The sequence below is a fragment of the Geospiza fortis genome, unplaced genomic scaffold (genome assembly GCF_000277835.1).
Source record: "Geospiza fortis unplaced genomic scaffold, GeoFor_1.0 scaffold172, whole genome shotgun sequence".
Classification (NCBI taxonomy): domain Eukaryota; kingdom Metazoa; phylum Chordata; class Aves; order Passeriformes; family Thraupidae; genus Geospiza; species Geospiza fortis.
Genome location: NW_005054309.1, coordinates 1,039,908 through 1,056,954, shown reverse-complemented (window position 1 = coordinate 1,056,954; position 17,047 = coordinate 1,039,908). Strand labels below are relative to the sequence as shown.

At 45.4% G+C, this 17,047-nt stretch overlaps 1 protein-coding gene across 1 annotated transcript in view; it reads left to right on the top strand.

The window, feature by feature from the left end:
• The first annotated feature begins 329 nt into the window (after positions 1-329).
• The window catches only part of CCDC50 (coiled-coil domain containing 50), a 30,934-nt gene continuing 14,216 nt past the window's right edge, over positions 330-17,047 (top strand). Inside the window, exons 1-6 of the mRNA XM_005418951.3 lie at positions 330-342; positions 493-582; positions 7,987-8,049; positions 9,301-9,430; positions 13,949-14,039; positions 16,674-16,782. Of these exons, the coding sequence (XP_005419008.2) occupies positions 330-342; positions 493-582; positions 7,987-8,049; positions 9,301-9,430; positions 13,949-14,039; positions 16,674-16,782 (496 nt within the window). The remainder of the gene's footprint in view (positions 343-492; positions 583-7,986; positions 8,050-9,300; positions 9,431-13,948; positions 14,040-16,673; positions 16,783-17,047) is intronic.

The following is a 17,047-nucleotide window of genomic DNA, read 5'->3' as shown; positions in this document are numbered from 1 at the left end:
TGGGTGTTACTGGTGGGTCCACAATGCAATGGCCGAGCTCACTGGTGGTTTTTTGGGTGTAGGCAGTCCTGGACAGGTAGATGGACATTGGGGCAGTCAAGAAATTTCTACAGAGATGAGTGTTCTGAGCCTGGCAGGTAATGACTTGCAGACATTAACACATATCATATCATCTATCTGCTCTCCGCTTTAAAGTGTTAATATATTCTGTGTGTTGAGCCCCTGCAGTAGAAAGCGGCCGCTGTAACAGCAATGTTGGCTGTAGGACTTGGGAGTATTGGACAGCTCTTGTGACTCAGGGTACTCTGTGTCTGGGGACCCAACTGGACATGGCTGAAAAAGGTGAATTTTCAAAGCATGGATGTCATTACTTCTTAAGGCTCAATGCCATTTTTAGGTACATTTGAAAGTCTTGGCACAGACTGGCTGGAAAGCTGCCCAGTGGAAAAGGGCCTGGGGGTGCTGGTCAGTAACCTGCTAAACATGAGCCAGTGTGTGCCCAGGTGGCCAAGAAGGCCAGTGCCATCCTGGCCTGGGTCAGCAATGGAGTGGCCGGTGACCGTCACCCTGTTCTGGGCATTGGTGAGGCCGCACCTCAAATCCTGTGCTCAGTTCTGGGCCCCTCACTACAGCACAGACACTGAGGTGCTCAATGAGTCCAGAGGACGGCAGTGAAACTGGGAAGGGTCTGGAGCACAAGTCCTTGAGGAGCTGGGGGTGTTTAGCTTGGAGAAGAGGAGGCTCAAGGTTGACCTTATTGCTCTCTACAAGTCCCTGGCAGGAGGTTGCAGGCGGCCACTGGCATCTTCTTCCAAGTACCAAGTGATGGAACAAGAGGAACTGGCCCAAGTTCTGTCAGGGGAAGTTTATATGGGATGTTAATAAAAACCATCTTCAGCATAAGAATGACCAGTGGTTGAAACAGGAAAGTATTTGGGTCACCATTCTAGGAGATGCTAAAAAGATGTGTATATGTGGCACTAAGGGATATGCTTTAGTGGTGAGCTTGGCAGTGCCAGATCAGTGCTTGTACTTGATGACTTAATGTTTTTTTTCAACATAAGTTATTCTAGGATTTTGTGATTGAAATGCACCAACTCAGCATTTTCTTCTGGAAGGCAAAGAGATGGTCTATATTATTCTCACCCTATGGGTTGTGTTTTAAGCTTTGGGAATAAGAAGACTTGCTCTTATTTAAAAACATTGCAGATGAAACCAGGTAGGGTGGAATTATCCAGTGATGAAAAACATGGCAACCTTCTGTACAAAAGCAGAATGATAAATCTTACCAAATTTTGTGGCTGGGGCTTGCTCAAAGGATAACATTTTGAGGTGCCTTGTGCTATTTTTCCACTATCTTGAGTATCTCCAGCTTCCTGTTTACGCTGCAAGCACATCACCTTCTGCTTTGAGGTCTTCAGCAGATGCTCTCTCAGCTTTGGGACTGGTCTGTGGTACAGTGTGCAGGCTTCTTTACAGAAGTGAGACTGTCAAACTAGTAGCCTCGGAGAAGGCACTTTGTGAATGTTGATGATTTCTGTCTCAAGGCAGGTCAAAAAAATATAATGAAGTTCTGAGGGTTTGATTCCAAAATGCAGAGTCTTCCTTCTTAAAGCACTGTTAGGCAGGTGAGAGCTTAATGTTGGAGAATGGTGCAGACAGAGCACAAAAATCTCATGGCCTTGACCTCAAGGCATTTAGCTTAGAGCAGAGAGAATAACCTCCTTCCCAAATCCCAAGATGTTCTTAGCTTCCAGGCCAAGACTGCTAGTAAAAAAAACCATTGTGGTTTGGTGATTTATTTATTTTTAATTATTATTATTTTGAATGTTTACATTTTTGAGATTTGGGCTGAGACCCCTCAGTTTGGTTCCCCATGGAGTCACGCAGTCTCCTTGTGCTGCCTCATAGCTCCCAGCTATGTGTGATGCTCTGATGCTGTGGCTGAGGAGCAGAAATTGTTCCCTTTCTCAGACTGCCCAGACCTGCCCTCTGTCTGGGATCCACCTTTTCCCTGCATGATTTTCTGATTTCCTTGGCATGATGAGGCCTGGTGAGCAAGGCCCTAGGAATGTCAGCTGTGTAACTGCAGCAGCCAGACATGTCCTAGCCAGCCTCTGTCAGCACCCATGTGTGGCAGCAGGAGTCCTGCTGTGATAGGAGAGGCAGGGCAGAAATGGGAATTGCTGAGGCTGGGCCATGTATCTCATAGAGCAGCTTTGCTAGGGCTGGGAAGAAAACATCCCAGTCAGGGCAGCCCTTCACTTCCAGCTGGGTGGCTGCTTGGTCAGGCTGGATTTGTTCCAAGGAAATAATTCCCAGATTTTGAAGGTTTATCTGGCTTGGAGTGGCCTGACCAGTCCCTGATGGTAAGAGTCTCTAAGAGGTCCTAACTTTGTTTCTGATCTGCAGGAATCTACAGAACTCAGGCATCCTTCTGAGACTGCTGGCTTGTAAAAGGCTGCATTTGATACTTGCCATTAATTTATCAGCTCTGTAGGCCCTAAAACTGATTTTTAGCTGATCATACTGCTTTTTCATGTTACTTTTGTCTTTCCTCTCCCTCCCGTCCTTTAGATTAGAACTCAAGAACTGCAGATGCTCTAAACTAAGCATGACTCACACCTAGTTTATTTTGTGAATTACCCAGCACACAGTGATGTCAGGAAAATGCTGGGAGTGGAGGGGGTGGGGAGCAAGAGATGGTTTTTAAGACCCAAAAGGAAATGCTTGGACCATGCATCTGTGGTCCCTGGGTTATTGAACTGGCATGGATCCTGGACACGTCACATGGGCCACGTGAACTAAGGGGGCCCTTGGGACCCACAGTGGATGTCAAAACATGATCTAAGACTTCAGGCAGAAGTGATGGGAGCTGTTTTGCTGTGAACCTTGCTTTAAAAGCCAGTAGGGCCTGACCTCTTGTTGAGACAGTGCACCACAGCACCCATTTCTGGGTGTTACCTACCTCTTTTTCACCCACCTGAGTGTCACTAGCAACATCTAAGGCTGCCTTTACTCCTCTTGTGTGGTTTTCTTGATCTGTTTGAGACAGTTTGGGGTGTTAAAAATGCTGAGCTGTGGAGCTGAGGTAATGCTGGAGAAAGTTAGTTATATGGGTGGCAGAATATAAAATGGAAGAGGTTATTTGATGAAATTTTGCTGAGCTGTTGTACCTAGGGACTTTCTTATGTCAGCCATGAAGGCAGGGCTGCAGCCACATTTTCAAGCGCCTCAGATGCACCAATGCACAAAAAGGCAATGGGAGCTACCAGACGAGAAGATCTGTGCTTGGAGCTTGCAGAGAAGCTCTCGGGGATTCCTCAAGACAAGTGAGCTCTCTCTTCCATGCGTGGATTTTGGATCCTATCACTGTTAAGGGTGATGCTTCTGCCCTCATCCCCAGCAGCTGGCACGGCTGCTGGCCATAGCAGCCATGGGGATTCCTGGGCAGGCATTTCTTTATTGACAGCTGTGCCAGAGTGTTTTCCTGGTCTGCTCCCTGCTGTGCCAAGGTAGATTGGCTCAATCAGACTTGGTAAACCTGTTGTGAATGTTCCATGCTTCGCTGGACTTGCCAGTTGTAGCTGCTCTCATTGCACCCCTGCTGCTTGTTTGACTGCCTGGTGGCTCCCAGCCAGGGCCCAGGGACGGGAAGTCAAGTTAATTTGCAACAGTGAAGGTAATATTAATCTCACCTTTCATTTTTTAGACATACAGTTAGGGAGTAAGGAAATGGATTTCTTTTCCCTTAAATACAAAGTCTCTCAGAGAGGAGGAATTAAGTCTGTTGTCCTTGGGGCCATCCTATTTCTCAGCACAAACCCAGTGTACATAGAACCTAGTAATGATTGTGCTGTACCCTGCTGAGACTGGGCAGGGAATGAGAACTAGTGCTGATGAAACTTCATTTCAGACCATGCCTGGCCTGTCCACATCTCCAGTAATTTCATAGTTGCCTCATTGTTGCATGTGAGTCTTCAAGGATTGGTTTCCTTGGCCTCACTTGCAGCTGTTGTCATGCTTGGCTCGGTGACATGGGTACTGGGTCTAATTGTGAGGGAATGTTCTGCACTGCCATCAGCCCCAAATCTGCTAGGGAGGTGCAGGTGTCCCCGTCCTTTGCCACCTGGCTGTCTGACAGTGCTTCGTTGTGTTCCTAATGGGATGTTCTCATCTTCCTTAGCACGTTGTTCTCAGGCTGATGGGACTTGAGGATAATGTGCTCAGATGAGTTGGAGGCAGCCAGCCCAGCCAAGTTCCTGACAGTGACGAAAGGTTTTCTTGTGCTGCCTGCCCTGCCAGCAGCCACAGCAGCACAAAGAGAGGGCTGTGTGCTCAAGCTGTCTGCTTGGGTTTGTAACAGGAGAGTGTGTGCAGCCAAATGGCTTCTTCAGCAATGCTCAGATGATTCCAAACATGTGAACAAACCCAAGGCTTTCTGCTGCCCCATCAGTCTGCTCCATGCTGTGTCTGTCCACTGTGAGATGGGAGCACCAGGGAACCCAGACATGGAGAAGTTTCCAGTGTGCATATTACTGGTAACTGTCCTGCTTCCCTCTCTCTGTACTGGTGGGTCAATATCACTGGTTTAAGACCCAGCCCCTTTATTCATGTCCAAGCCCTGCAACTTGGTGGCTCATCCCAGGGCAGCATTCCCACTTGCTTTGTCAGTGTTGTGTGGATGTGGGACAGGCCGGTGGCAGGGCACAGCCCCAGGTCTGGGTGCTGTGTGGCCATCTTAGAGATGGCACTGGACCTAGGTGGCTTTGGGTCAGGAACTGGAAGCTGTACCAGGGAAGGGGGTACTCTGGCCTATATGTGCTTCTTGGCTCAGTCACTGAGCTTCAAAACAACCTAAACAGGAGACTTTGTCCCTGCTTTATGTCTGTTACATCCAGCAGCTCTGAACTGTAGCCTGTAAGAACTGAGAATTTGAGGACTTTGTTTTGCTTGCTTGTTTGGACACCCATGGATTACTTCCAGCATTTCTCTGGAGGAGCAGCTAGAAGAAGCAGGTCTGTCTATGCAACACAAGTCTGTGTGGACTTTGCCTTTTTATTTTGAACCCATGCTTTCTTTAGGAAGTCATCAGTGGCCTGTCAATCCAAAATGGTTAAACAATCATTGCTGCATTGTAGGAATAAAACTCAGTGATAGAGGTGAGACTTTTCTGGGGTTGGTGCAAGACTGTCAAAAGACAAGGAGCAGTGTCCTACCATGGCCCTCCCACTTCTTGCCCATGTGCCAGGCATGTTTCTGTAATGTGTACTTTTGCAAACAGAGAAGTGTGTCTGGGTGTGGGTAGAATGGAGTAAAAACAAACAAAAACAAAGCTAAAGTCCTCCTATGCTTGTGTGCCTCTGTGGGGAGGATGGAGCAAAGTTCTGCCAGTGCTGTCAGCACCGTGCCTGACTGACAAGTCAGAGCTCTTGAATACCACAGGGATCAGAGCGGTGTGTGAGCCTGTGCAGGATGGCTTTGGGAAGGGCTAGGATGTACTTTTTAAAGATTTCTTGTAGCAGTGATCCTTATGCAAAAAAATGTGTAGCTCTGAAATGTTCATCCTTGCTCCTGTGCTGCGTGCCTTGTCTTGCTGGTACAGCTGTTCAAGCAGCTGCGCTGTGGACTTGCTCAGAGACCTGTTGCAGTTAAAAGTAACACTTCCCTCCCATCCTACCATTCTCTTTTTTGTTTGTTTGTTTGTTTTTTAAACAGTCAAGAGCAACTGCTGCTTCTTGAATACATGGCAGTAATAACAGCCCTAGATTTGGGCAGACTGGCTCTGTGCTGACGTGTCTTTAATCAGCTCTGAGCTCGTGGTAGGGCTCAAACCTCTGAGTTGGATGTGTTGGAGGGTTCTTCCAGCAAGCCAGATGATGCTTCTTGTGACCAGAAGGTGGCTGTTCCACAATCGTTCTAGGAAGCTGAAGCAGTATTAGGGATCACAGAATTAGTCTCTAGGGCAAGATTCCCTTGCCCTATCCTGTAAAAAGCAGGTATTGGTGACCACCAGGCACTCTGTGTTTGTCACCTGTGAATAGTACTGCTGCCTGTGACTCAGCTGTGGCTTTTCCAGATCTGTGGCTCAAGGCAACACTTCTTTCTTTGTTCAGAAATGGCCACTGGAAGCATTTCAATGCTATTGAGTTTCATATCATCTTTCCTTTTTTTAAAAGAAGTTGCAATGAAAAAAAAAGCAACGGCAAAACCTTAATTACACCATCCAGATTTATTCATGCTTAAAGTGGGCCGCTGTGGGATCATATAAGTGTAACCTTTGTCCTCATCTCCACCCTGCTGCATGTCACTGTCTTTCCCTGAATTGTTGCTCTGGCTGTTAGGAGCTTTTGTCATCTTAAAACACCTTTCAGTGCAGACTGAACCAAAAACTCCATTGAATATGGTAAAGCATTATCTCATCTCTTGGTACAGACAACTAGAAACTCTTCCAGATATTTGGTGAGGATACCTGGGTGTGGAGTAATGTCTTGATGCTTCTCTAGTGGAGCATGTGCATCTGTGAGAAGAGGGAAGGCTTGTGGGATCATGGCTTAGGAAATGCAGCTACTTCCTCATTTCCTTTGTGGCATTGGAAATGTTTTATCTTTTCTGACTCTGAACCCTTTCACAAACAGGATCCTCATAAATTCCCCTTGTACTTTTGATGCATTCTGGGGGTTTTGGGGTTATTTTCAGTTTATCTTTTAGGCTGTACCTGTGCTCTGCTAAAGAGAAATCTTGGTCTTCCCCAGAGGTTTTGCCAGCGGAGTGCAGCAGGAGTTTGTACTTCCTCTGTGGCTTCAGAAGCACCTTGTAGTTCTCAGCTTTGTGATGTGTTTCAAGTGGGAGATAATTCCCCTCTGTGGGTGCTGTTAAGCTTCTTAGCTTGTCACATTGAGGGAAAAATAAATGACAGACCTCTCTAATGTATATTTTTTGATGCCACTGCCTAAAACTCCCCTCAAAGCAGGCAGAAACCCCAGGTCTGGCAGATCTGTGAAAAAGGGCCCCATTCTGCAGTCTGGGGGGACAGGTCACTGTCTGTCTTTGGTTCACAGAGAAGCTGATGTGAACCTGCCACCAAAAGGCTGAGCATGATGCTTTGTGTCTGTTCCTGTCCCAGTATGTATGTGGCTTCTGTTTTGTTGCCCTACTGCCTATCATAACAAGTTAAAAATATACTCTGGTGTTTATCTACAGTGTAGGTAGAGCATTCCTTTGAAAGTTCAAGTGGGAAAGTGATAGGCATTGAAAAAAATCTGCTGCTTTTAAACTAGTGCCAAAGGGAGTTAATCTGTTTCCCATTTCACTTGTCTCAAGGTCATTTTCAGCATCTTTTGAAGAAGCTGTAGTTATCCCTGCCCTTAATGCTGTGACTGATCCCATATCTGGGTTCTAGGTGCAAATCCAGCATCTGCCTTTAGACAGTCAGTGAAGCTTACAAGAAACACCTGAAAATGATACCTGAGCTGGTAGAAATGCCTTGAGAGAAATGCAGAGAGAGCCATGGAGCTCAGTCTGCTCAGCTTTGGAGAGGTGCCAGTGTGCACCTACCCTTTGTGCCATGAAAATACTATTCTCAGACTCTTTAACCTGGCACAGAAAGTCACAGTAAAAACAAATGCTTGCCCTTGGTTTTAGCTGAATGCAGTCAGTGTGGGCATTGGTAAAGATATATAATATATATTCTGTTTGCATGGAATGCAGGGGTTTGTGCATAAGGTCTGATCCAGTGCTAGCATGGACTATTCTGTTCTTGAAGTGGAGGTTGAGGGGAGAGTGAAGAAGGCATTTTATGCCAACAAGGACAAAGAAATAAACACACACAAAAATAGACATGATGATAGGAGGGGGGGAAAAACCACAATTCCAGACCTTGGCTAGTAGAAACTGTCAGAAGTTCATATGCTCCCTTGACTGCCATAGCTTGTTTGTTTTTGGTTTTTCTGGTGCTAATTCTCTTTACTTTGTTTCCCTGTTCAGTGTGTCGAGACTTCGCTATTCTGGAAGATCATACCTTGGCCCATAATTTACAGGAACAAGAGAGTAAGTAGCAACAATCTTCAGAGCAAACTGAAGCAAGCTTGTCCCAGCAGATATCTGGCTTTATTTGATTTTGCTAAGAAAAATGCTTCCTGCTTTTATTTAATTTTTTTCCTTTTAATGGAATATAGTTTATTATTGCTGTCTTTGCTATCCTGTAACACTACACTTCACTCTGCTCTAGCTCACATTGTACCCCAGAGATAGTTGCATTTTATATTTCAATTTTGAGCTGTCTTTTAGAGTTGAGCTTGTTTATGCCGTTTATGATAAAATTGCATGTAGGAGTGCACTTGGGGTTTTGTTGCTGTGCAAGGTTTTTAGAAATGACTAGCAATTTTGGAAGCTTCAAGTTTTATAGTCTGACCTAAAGTACAACCAGAAGAGGTCTGTTTGTTTACTTATTTCAGAATTACCAGTGTCTGCCTTTTGAAAAGAGCCTTCCTTTTCAGACATTTTGAGGTAGGGCAGCTGTACACTAGAAGAGTTTATAAAGGAGGAAAAAAAGAACAGCCAGAAACTTCAGAGTGACTGGTGCTTTTTTTTTAATGATTTTTTTTACATGCTTATCTGTTAGTTTGGGTATGTTTATGTTGTAGTTTCAGGTGTGGTGGCCTCTCTAATCAGCTTCTCATGGATTGTGGAACCTGAGACCATTGAATTAAAGAGGACTCTGGGCTGCAGCTCATGTAGCCATTTTTTCTGGCAGGCAATATCCATGTATGGTAAAGGACTCGCTGGAGCACTAAGTTGCTCTGTTGCTAAATATAAAGGTAGGGAGATTTTTGGAACTGATTCTGCTGAGAGTGAGAGGAGTTTTCTTCTGTAGAGGTTATTGAAAACAAATCAGAAAAGTATCCATAATAAGTGGTTTAGGTTCAGCTCATCCTCACTGGCCTCTGGTGGTCCCTCCCAGACCCACTTCATTTGTCTGTGGTGATTTTCTGTGGTCAGAGAATGAAATTCAAAGCCTAAAAGCCATTCCCTATAAACCTGGATGTGTTTAAGATACGCAGAACTTGTTTTGGTATCAGACCCGTATACAGCCCCCTCAGTGCTGAAAAGAGGCAATCTCAAGCTGCTAGCATAATTTCAGTTCAGGACTTTCCCACCTTTAGAGAGATTGCTTGGTGTTTCCCTGCCAAGATCTGTCTTCCTTTCTGGGCTGGAATCTCCCTCCCACTTGGTTTATCTTGTTCACTCAGTGAAGTTCTGCAGCCTGATTTGAGGGTTCTTGTCTGTGTTTATTTCCAGTTGAGCATCACTTGGCCACAAATGTTCAGCGTAATCGTCTGGTGCAACATGACTTGCAGATGGCCAAGCAACTGCAAGAGGAGGAGGATAAGAAAGCCCGTGCTCAAATCCAGAAACACCAAAAAGACTTGTGAGTTTGTGCTGGAGATCTTGGAATGGGAATGCTAGTCCCATTTGGTCAGAGCACTAATATCAGCTGCTTTGAGCTGACAGTGTGGGGGGTTCATAAGCCTTTTGCTGTTGTTTCTTTTTTTCTTTGGCTGTCTACTGCTGTAGAAGTAGTGATACCAGGCTCTGGCATAGAGGAATGAGAGCAGTGTGGGAGCAGGTGGTCTTGGAGCTCATCCTGCCTTAGATACTGTTGCCTGGCCATGGGAAGGAGCCTTCCTTCCTAATTCTACTGCTTGTTGTGAAAATGGGGTAACTTGCCACTTGTGTCGACCTTGTCCCTGGCTGAAGTTTGAGAGTGAAGGAACTGTGCCACAGAAATACCCAGTGCTACAGGGACTCTCATGTGGAAATTGCAGATATTGGTGTGTTTGCCTTGTGCCTGGTGAATGCTTTTGAGGAGCTGGGTGTGATGTTTTTTGTGTCCTGCTGCACTGACAGCCCCTGTGTGTGCTTGCAGCTATTTATTCAGCGTGAAGTGACCTGGGAAGGAAATTGCTGCTCCAGGGTGGCTCAGTGGGGATGGATGTTGGGGGACAGGCCTTCTCTTGCAGTCACTGACTTCTGCAGTAACTGTGGGAGGATATTTAATGACTGATCCAGTTTGCTCTGCAGGTTTTCTCAGTCCCCACATGCCACATCTTAACCCTGTGGTCTGTGGTTTGGCTCTCTGTGTGCCATGACTCTCAGCTGTGGAGCTGGTTTAGAAGTGAAACATGGCAGCACAGGGCAAAACAAACTGTGCTTTCCAGTCCAGAGTGGACTTGCAGAGCCCTGGATGGTTCATGGGACAGGGCTCAGCCAGATCCCACTCATGAGAGGTGGGTGGATGGGGGTCCCTGCAAATACAAGGTCTGCAAGGCAGGATGCATCTCCCCGCAGCTGCGCTGCCTCCTGACTGTTGTTGAGTTCTGGAATGCCACCCACCAGTGCAGTTGGTGGTGGATCACAGAGCCTGGATGGCTCATCTGACAGGACCAGTGACAGAGCAGAAGAGCTCTGTGTTGCAGATGTGGGAGATGCAGGACTGGCTTCAAAGCAGCAGCTCATGAAAGCTTTGAAGCTGGGGCATGACAGATCAGCCGCTGTTTTCAATGTTCTCTGTGTGTGTTTCATTTCAAATGAAACAGCACACTGGGACAGACCTTGTGTACATATGTATCTCTCAAGTCTGCTTTTTTTTCAATAGTTTTATTTCTTTATTACCAATTAGAGATGTGAGTGAGTAAATGACAACATAAAAATTGATTTTGTATGGCAGACATGATTCTTCTTTGTTACTTGCTGGGAGCTGCTAACAATTTTCTTGTTGTAGGACTCTGTAAAATGGGATTTACGAACTTTGTGAGCCAAAGCACAGGCAGAACTGCTGATGTAAAACATTATGTCAGCAGCAGTTCTGCTTCTGAGAGCAGGAGCTCTTCTGCAAGAATAGTAAAAGAAGCTGGAGGCATCCTTTCGTAATTGGATCTTTCTTCCTTAATTCTTTGTACATTCCCACAGTCTCTTCCTTGTCCAAGAGTAGCATGTTCTGGCAACAAAATAATCCCTGTTGTTGTTGCTTTCTGTGTCATGAAGGACAGTTTGATGCTACAAGGTGATGGGAGGAGTAAGGGGGCAGAACTAAGGGGTCTTTAGAAACAGGAATCAAAAAAGCTCTTCAAATCTATTGGCTTTCTCCTCTCTTTCAAATCCTAATTTCTCTCAGAAAGACTTTGTGAAGATAAATGAGAGAACAGAAACATCTCTTTTTAAGAATTCAGGGAAGCATCAAACCTGATTTTCATGCTTCTTTAAAAGCATCTCTCACATCTAGCTGAGCAGCCTGCAGACTGCTAAGCATAGTAGCAAGATTACTAAAATAAAATAGTGTGAAAATATGTTCTTCCCCTGTTTTGCTCCCAGTGCTGTGAAAGTTCTGTTGCACTGATGTGAACAGTTCCTTTGAACAGTTCCCTTAAACAGTCCCTTTTTTTCTCCTCATCTGGCAACAACTAGTATCTGCAGTCACTGTGAATGGGAGGGAGGTTTCTGATCACACAAACTTTTAGGTTTTATTCTCTTTTTTGTAAACTGATGTAGAATTTTCCCGACTTTCTTAACACTCCTGGTTGCCCAGGAGTGAAGGACACACGAGTGGGATGTTCAGGAATGGTGATGTTTATGTTGCTCTGGCTGATTTCTGGGGTCTGATTGGCACTTGAGCTCACATTAAGGAAACTGAAGGGCAAGAAGGTCTGTCAAAGCTCTTGAACCTATTTTCTTCTGCTCACAAAGTTAATACATTAGTTTATGTTGACTAAGTAACCAAGTCTCAGTATTTAATTACTGCTGAGCAATAAACCTCCAAATCTAATCCTCTATAACTGTTGTTCTTAGGAATTGATGTGGTGTATTCCAGGATGTGTCATTAGAAAGAAGAAAATGCTTTTGTGTTTGCAATACTTCTGGTGTTCCTTGCTGGTAACGGAGCAATGACCTCGTTGCCTTGGCTCTGAAAGATGATTAGTTGTTTTTCTGTCCCGTTTGTTTTCAATAGGATGTATTTTAAGCATTTAGCAAGTCAGTTTGTGCTGATGAACTTGGCACCTTAGCTCTGCTCACAGGTGCCAGGGGAACTGGAGACGTGCAATGCCTTGATGTGTCTGACCTTTCTAACTTATTTTCTACCTACTTTCATGTCCTCAGAGCCTGGGGTTGTAAAGGATCCACTACCAGGCTCACTGACAGCCTGCTCCCTAGGATTTGCTTATTCAGATAGTGTTTTCCTGGGAGCTGTGGTTCTCTGCTGGTGCTAGGTTTGCCAAAGTCTCTTTTTAAAAAGCAAGTTCAAGAGCTAGATTTGCTGCTGTGTGAACTCTTGTGGCTTTGAACAGATCTGTCCCCAGAGTCAAATGAAACACACACAGGCACATGCAAAAATTGCCAGGTTTTATTACCTGGAAGAAAGAAACTTGTGTCCTGAACTGTTTGACCTATTGATAACTCCAGTCCAGAGGTCTGCTCCCAAGGAGCTGTTGACAGAAATCTTTTTTTCCTTCCTTCCGTGCATACCTTTTTGTTGCCTATGACAAATGAGTTGTTTCTTAGTGACATCTGTCCTCTAAAACCCTGTTGTTGCAATGTTCTTCCTCTCCACCCTTGCCACATATCCACCCCTCCTGCTTCTCTCCTTCTTTACTTTCTGTAAAAGAAGGTTCTGTTGTGCCACTGGCTGCTCCAGCCATGCCACATTTCTTGTTTTTGCGACAAAACGTGCTTGTCTGCACTTGAGTGTTTTAACTTCCTCTTCTCATGTCCTAGATTCTCTCCCAGTCCTTTGCCTCCAGATTCACTAGGTCATTTATGCCCAGATTCTTGCTCAAACCTAGAGCTAGTTGCTCCAGCCCACATAGCACAGCTTTGATATAGCTCAGTCTGCTTCAGTTATTTGCTTGTCTTCCACTCTTGGTAGTGTTTTAATCACCTATTTGATCATGGTCAGTGTATTCTTCAAAAGATTGTATTCTAATATGGCAGGCTCTGCTTGTTGCTGCTGACGCTGTTCTTCTCCTATGCCTTGCCTCTCAGTAGTTGCAGTTGTGGGGATTGACTTTCCTGACATGTTTAGAGCTGGTCTTTAGCTCAATCTCAACAGTGCTGAAAGAGAGAACTTTTCGTTTTTCTTTTCAGATCCCCCCAGCCCATTTTTGAATTGCCCTGAGGAATCCTTGGCCATTGTTCCAGCCTGTTTGCTGGATATCAGAGCATGCTGCTGAGTGTGGCACTGTTCTTGCAGATGCTTTTCAGCCTTCCTGGTCTGTCTGCACAGCCAGACTTCTCATATTTCAATTGCTCTGGTCTCTCCCAGTCCCCAGTTAATGCAGTCTTGTGTTCCTCCATCCACACTGGCACTGTGGCCGTGTCTTCTTGCCCCTTGTTTTGACACATGTTGCTCCCTTGCCTCTGGGCACTGGTCCTGCTTTTGTATCTTGTCCCACTTGGTGGCATTTCTCATTCATTCCTGGACTGCCACCTCCAGCCTCCACTTGGCTTATGTACCATATTCCTGCACTTTATTCTCCTTGGCTTACATGTGAAAGCCACTTCCCAGAAGTGCCTGCATTAACCATACCCCTGAACCACTCCTTAGATACCACATGGACAAAACCACAGCAGAATTAGGCTGTTTGCAGTCTCCTGAGCACTACCTTGGCCTGTCCTATTTTGTGGTACTTATCTCCTTTCTTAGCAATCTGCCCATGAATCTCTTTTACATTTTAGTCCATGGATGTTTTGGGAAGCATTTTCTAAATTTGGCCACCAGTAAGTACAGGGAGTCCTGGTCCCTGGTGAGGATTCATAGCTCTGCACTAACATTGAGTAATAATTCTTTTGTGTAAATTGGGTGGATTTTTTTTTAGCTCTTTTATCCCTTTCTCCAGGCTGACTGATGCCTGTGACTGCAGCTGCCTATAATCCCTGTCTCCTTGCCTTCTAGGGAACGCCAGGACTGCGAGATTGCTCAGGAAATCCAAGTGAAGCTCGCGTTTGAAGCGGAGGAGCGCCGCAGGCAAGAGGAAAAAGACGAGGTAACCTTTAAAGCTGCAGGGATGGATGGCAGGGCTATTTGTAGCAGCCTTTTCAGGGCAGACATTTCTTGGCCAGTAGCCACAGGAGTTGGCTTGCATGGTGGCAGTCCTTGTCATGACAGAGCTCTGTATGCACAGAGATTTTGGGGAGTCCTGTTACAGGAATAAGATACAGTCATAGTCCTCACACTCATGGGTCATAAGGGTTGTTGATGCCAGTGGCCTTGCTAATGAAGAGGTCAAGTAATAGGTAAGTCTTGCTGAGGTGTTTATTGCCCTGTTGTAGGAAGTTGTAATTGTTTATACACTCTTGAGACCTGCTTGCTTTCTCAAATGCAAGAAGACAGGTACTGCTCTTGGGAGGATCCTGGGCCATTATTTCTTCGTTTTTAGTGTGAAGATTTCAGTGGGACTGTTGGCCCAGCCATCTGTTTCTGGCTTCTTCATTTTTTCAATTTAGTATTTCTCAGCCTGAACACCCTGTTACAGTTTCTTGCTGTAAGGAATCTGTAAGCAGATTCCTTTGTGACTTCAGAATGTTTCTCTGCTCCTTTTGCTTGAGAGTGGGTGATGTGGTTTGTTCATAGTGTACAAAGGGTTTTGCTTATTGGTCACCTCAGTGGATCGGCCTGTCAGATTGAGTTTTCAAGAAACCCACAGAGCAGAGGAACACCTGGGAGAACCTGGAGTTTCAGATGGTTTTCTGAGAAGCCTGTGTTGTCTCGAGATGTTCAACAGGCACCTGGTGGCATTCTCTGTATTGGGAAGAGCTTGAACACAAGGCTGTATTTCCTGGGAGAGCCTGAAATAAGAATCTGCCCTTACCTGGCAGATGCATTAGGTTTTTTTGCAAGACTTCATTTTCTTCTTCTACCACCATTAATTCCAAGCAAGTACTGAAAGGCTGCCCAGACAGATGGGAAGGGCTTGGCTTCCCAGAGGAGCTTGTGCTAACGGAGTGGGAGGAACTTTGGCTATAGGATTTCTGCTTAAAAGGTAGTGATCTGTCATATTTTTATCAGGAAGGTGAAGGAGATGCAAAACTAATGTTGACTTGTGGAATTGCACCTTTCCTTCCTGCTTTATATAGAGAACTGCAGGGATGTCAGCAGTCTGACCACAGGTCCTTGCAGCCTGTCAAACCTGCCTGCTGACCATCTTGTGCATTGGGAGCAGGCTCCAGCTGACTGTGCCTTAAAGCAAGGAGAAGTCATAAATATTCTCTCTCTTCCTGCTGGTACATGGGAAGTTCCCAAGTGTGTCTGAAATGTAGCTGAGGACTGAGGCAGATCCTTTCTGGAGTGCAGGTATTTTAAATGAAGCACTAAGCCTGCCTGCCCTGCCTGCTGATGAATCCTGTTTGTAAGAAGTGGTTTGTGTGGATTTGCAAGTCCTGAGCTGTCTCAGTCCTGGAGATAATGTGCTTTAGCTCATATATTTATAGACTTACAGTACTTGCTAGAAAGGTTAACCTTGTCAGGGAAGGAGTTTGTGGAGGTTTAGTTTTTTGGGTTGTTTTTTTTTTCCTGAAAGAGCCTGTGGCATCCCGAGATTTTCCACAGAGCTGGTTTCAGAGCAGATCTTACCTGAATCCTGAAATAATAGTTTGTACTTGAGCAGCCATCCAATGTCCTCCAGTGCTGGCTTGGCTCTGGAGGGTGTTGACTCTTAGTTTGCATTTCAGCCATGCCTTTCCTGCCTGCAGTGTCCACTTTACATGCATGGCTCTGTAAAGGTCCTGAGGATTAGGAAGGCTTAAATGAATAGCATCCCGAGAGGCAGCATGACCTGCTGGTATCTCCCAGCTTTGCTCCCTAGCTCCAGCCTGGCTTCACTGACTCACAAGCTCGTGGGCCTCAGAGGAGCAAGCCCCAGGGAGCTGTTTGTGGTTCCTAGGCCTTGTTGACCCATTAGTCATCTGGAAGGAAAACCAATTAGGAAAATGGAGTGCTCTTCTCTTTGGCATATCTACCAAAACTGTGACAGGAGACAAATGGCTGCAGTCCCCACTGTGCTCCTGCCTTGTGCCTAGTTTGCTCTTCCTAATGCCCTTTCGATTTTCTTTTCCTTCAAGTCTTTGTCTGTCAAACTGATGCATTTCCCTGCCTGGCATCCTGTAGTCCCTGCAAATTACAGCCAGTGTGAAGAGAGTTCATGGTTTACAGTCAGAAGTGCCTTTAGCTGGACAGTCTTTGCCTCTGTGCTTTTCTTTCCCTGGTAGAGTGCAGGGAGGAGATCCAGCCCACTCCCATTACTGGCTGTGCACTTCTGTGACTTCCTAGTCCTTGTGGAAAGCCTGAGGTTGCACATGCAGTCTCTTCTGCCCTGCTGTGACCATTAGGGCTTAGCAGGTTTGTGTGCAGGAGAGGCAGGAACCTGGGAGTTTGCCATGGTGTTGGAGTATCAGTACTGGGCTGAGTTGACTACTGGTTGCTGACATGGTCCCTTGTGTCACCCATTAATTTGAAAGCCTCGTCCAGTCCGGGGGTTGAATTTGAGTAACTGTTGTTGTGTCTGAAAAGTTAATTTTTTTTTTTGGTAAGGATTTTAATAATTGAATAAATACTTTGATCAAAAGGATCTGGAGATACTTTGTAGTGGTGATTTAATGTCTGTTTTCTTCCATCTCTGCAGGATATTGCCCGTCTCCTACAACAGCAGGAAGAAAAAAAGCACAAGAAGCACTACCCAGAGTCCCAGGGACACACAGGCTATGAAGAGAGCTATTATGCACAAAATGGAGGTATGTTTCTGCAAGATAAAAGGTCAGGATCATGGCAGTGTAGGTGAACCTGGTGGTCTGAGAGCTCTTTATCCCTCACACTCAACTTTATGCTACAGTCCTGCATTTAGCACTGTAGCATTACATCAGTTCTTGGGGTCAGAATCAGATTATTTTATAATCAGGAAGTATTTAGTAAGAAAAAAAAAGGAGAGAAGGCAATTTAATAGTTTTTATTGTCCTTGAAGGTGGCCTAAATGACAGGGATAGGTAATGTGGTTTGTGT